Below are 3732 nucleotides of genomic sequence, written 5' to 3'. Positions count from 1 at the left end.
GGGCTCAGCCGCATTCCTCGCGGCCCCGAGCGCAGGCGGGCGGGGGGGCATCCTCCTCCAGCGCAGCCCGTGACCTTTGCAGCCGCCCACGCGTGGGGCTGCCCGCGACAAGGGCGGGCGGGGGGAGAAGTGCGGCTGCCCTCGCCCTGGGATCATTCCCCAGCTGCAATTTCCTTTCTGGACGCCGAAAAGGGCCTTGCTGAAAGCCCCTGGGGCGCTGCCCCGGGCGCCACCCGCTCTCAGCCTCCCCACCAGCTGGGCTGGCCGAGGCAGGAGGCTGGGGGGTGGCTAGCTATGACCAAGAGAGGCAGGGGATGCCAGCAGGATGGATTTGGGGAGTATCCGATGCCCCAGACCCACGGGAGGATAGTTGCCCGGCAGTAGAGCCGCACAGACTGGATGATTACCTTCGGCTCAGTCACATTTTGGGAATTGGGCTTGGCCCAATTGAATCTGGGACTGATTTGGCCTTGATAAAGATTAAAGAAAAAAAAAAAATTAGGGTACAAACTATGCAGCATCTCTTCGGAGGGCAAAGTGTTGCCTCCTCTCTTCGGCCCCCCGCCCAGCACTGACACTTCAACCGCAGTCAGCAGCCAGGAAAGATTAATTGTGCCCATTCTTTAACCATTTCCTTGGGTAATTGTTTTGAATGTACTGGACACGCCAGGCATTGCCAGAGGTTTCCAAATTCGAAACGGCTTTTCAGTCAGCTCCTTGTGTTACCCGACGCACAGGACGCAGCAAAAAGCGCTGTCGCGATAAATGCTGTGGCTGGAGCTTATTGTGATGGGAGGGAAAATGTCTTGCTGTACAGGAGCATCCTCAAAGAGCAGCGGCTCGGTTGGGCAGGCCAGACTGGGTGTCAGGCACCCTCAGGAGAGACACAGGAGGCCGCCTGTGAGACTTAGTTGTTTTTTATTCCCGCACGGTAGAGAGAGGGCTGATGCTTGGCTCTATGAGGTTGGCCTTATCCTTAAGTTAAAGGGCTGCAAGTGCAGACCCCCTGATACCATCCTGTGTCCAACCCACACCCCAAGTACTACAGCAACCAGTGCCTGTGCCCGGGCAGGGCCCCCTGAGTCAATGAGCCTGCAGGCACAGAAAAACACCTAGATCTCATTTTTCCAAGGTGTTGGGGCCCCTGAAATTAATGGGAGCCAGAGGGACTCAGCACCTCTGAAAATCAGACCCAGAAACCTCTTTGTGCCTCAGTGATCTCATCTGTAAAACAGGAATAGCAATAGCTTGTAGCTGTTGTGAGGAACAAGTCCTGTAGTGCCTGCCAAATGCTCTGAGATCCTGGACACCAGGGAAGATGTTATGTAAGTGCAAATCATTATTTTAATGGCTTTACATTTTATTTTTTAAAAGGAGAGGAGTGTTTTACAATTAAAGGACTCCTACTAGGACACATTTATCAGCTATAATGAACTCCATCTTTCATTCTGGTTATTTCTTAACAACTTCAGGTTGTCTTCCTGGAACAGCACAATGTGCACAGTGGGTTTAGCAAGTTCAAGAAACCAATGGTAAGCTTCCTGATAGCAAGATACCACCTCAAAGGAAGGAAAAGCATGCCAAGAACACCAGGCAAAAAGAGCAAAAAATAAAAGCCAGTCACTGAGCTAGAAGCACCAGATAATAAAGGCTATTCTGATAGCAACAACCTTCCTTCTTCACCAGATTGGAGAAGGGGATAGGGAGACAAGTAGGAAAATATTTTCTTCTTTCCTTTCCTGACTCTAAATGCACTTCTGCTTCCATCTCCATCAGGAGTTCTCAAACTTTTTCCAGTTTAGACAACATTTTAATATGGGTATTTTTTCTCCTAGACAACTCCCCACCCATTTGCAATCACAGCATCCCTGTGGCAGCAACAGCAAATGCTGATGTAGGAAAGGAACCATTAGCAGCAAAGTATTTGAATGTCCTTTTAGCTGTCTTTCAAAGCAACGGGGAGAGCCAACATCAGGTGACCAGTCCTCTCTCAGCAGAGACCAGAAAGTGCTCTGCAGATCAGCAGCAGTTCATGGACCACAGTTCAGGAGCCGTCTGCTTAATAATTAAAGTGCACAGAGGTGCCAAACCTGCAAGCGCTTACTAAGCAGCATCAAGCTTAGTCCCACTGAAGTCAAAGAGACTGCCCAGGGAAACCAGTGCTTCCTCCAGCAGGATCAGGACTTCGCCCACGACAGTTTACTACTTGTCAAACAGAAACTGAAAAAATGCAAAGTGATCTAAGCAGTGTCAGTAGGTTCTATGTTGTGAAAACTTTTTTGGACCCAGCATAAACTACTACTTCAGGAGCTCAAAGACGTACGTCACAAATATGGATTATATTGATGGGTATTGACCTATGCAGGCCAGATGATGCATAAATTATTCTAAGCCACTTTCCACGTGAAGGAGCATAGACGTGTGTGTGTGCCTGTACACACACACACACACACACACACACGGAATCATTTAAATCCTAGTCTGCTCCCATGTAAAATTATAAAGATTCTGCACTTTGAGAGATTGACCCTTGTGAACTCATAAAGACAAACTAAGGAGAATGATCATCTCTTCCAGAGATACATTTAAAAATTGTAAAACAGCAGGTGTTTCCACAGTTCTCACGATAACAGATGTGTGAAGTTACAATCATGCATTCAACTCATAATTCAGCTCAGCTCTACACACCAAACAAGGTTTTCACGGCTGATACGGTACACCCACCTATGTCCCTAGTAACCCCATGCCTAATTCCTTCGCTCTACACACTTATGATGACATTCTTTTATTTGTGACATCAACCTCTGTGCCGCGAAAATGCTGATGTCGCACACCAGGAGATTTTTTTCAAGTCCCCTGATCTACCAAGACAAGAGGCTGAAAGTGCGGTGAACTCCAAGTTAAGCAAGGAGGAGTGGGGAGAGAGAGATGCAAGAATAGGGACCGCTACCAAGGATATAAAAGTTGGATCTGCTGCTCCTTCTCCAGCTGATCTAAATGATTCCACTAATGCTTTGCAGGGGATGAGTATTTTGAGCCAAATCATCATTTTTTTTTTCTTTTGCCCCTTTGCTCCCCCCGCCCCAATCCCACCCCCAGTTGCAAATATAAAAAAATTAAGTGGCGCGGGGAACCGCTTCGCCATTGGCATTGCTGGGATATTTCTCCCGGACAAGCAAAGAGAAGAAGCAGGGGTGGAAGGCACCCTGAGAGGTCCCTTCATCCAACCCAGGAAAGGTCTCGTGTCCCGAGCGGGGATCGAACCTGCGTCCCCGCGGTCCTGCACCAGGCTCTGCCCGCCTCCTGCCTGCAACTCCCACACCCTGCGGCGGCGGCAACTGCGGTGCCCTTCTTCTCCCCCCTCCCCGTGCCCGCAGCCAAGCTCCGCCGGCAGCCCCGGCTCCGCCAGCCCCGAGCCCGCAAAGACCCGACTCCGCGGCCGCATGGAGGGAAGGGGAGACGGGAGGGTGGGGGGTCTGCACCGCAACCCCGCGCTGAGCAATCCTCTTACCACTGGAGACGAGATGCGGCACCCGGGGCAGTCGCAGATGGGGGGATGTACCTGTAAGATCCCTTTGGACATCAGAGTCTTCAAACTTTTCCCTGGATGCGGGAGGAGGAGGAGGAGAAGAGACGGTTAAGGAGGCGCTTCGGCCACCCGGATAAAAGGCAGGCGGAAAAAAAAAGCCGCTTCCCATGCACATCCCCCCCCCTCCCTCCCCCTTGCACCTT

The 3732-nt window shown here is 50.8% G+C and overlaps 1 protein-coding gene across 1 annotated transcript in view; it reads right to left on the bottom strand.

The window, feature by feature from the left end:
* The window catches only part of SAMD11 (sterile alpha motif domain containing 11), a 154855-nt gene that overhangs the window by 150072 nt on the left and 1051 nt on the right, over positions 1–3732 (bottom strand). Inside the window, exon 2 of the mRNA XM_025198138.1 lies at positions 3512–3603. Within this exon, the coding sequence (XP_025053923.1) occupies positions 3512–3603 (92 nt within the window). The remainder of the gene's footprint in view (positions 1–3511; positions 3604–3732) is intronic.

Source organism: Alligator sinensis, unplaced genomic scaffold (genome assembly GCF_000455745.1).
Source record: "Alligator sinensis unplaced genomic scaffold, ASM45574v1 scaffold569_1, whole genome shotgun sequence".
Classification (NCBI taxonomy): Eukaryota; Metazoa; Chordata; order Crocodylia; family Alligatoridae; genus Alligator; species Alligator sinensis.
This window is presented reverse-complemented; position numbering and strand designations above follow the sequence as displayed.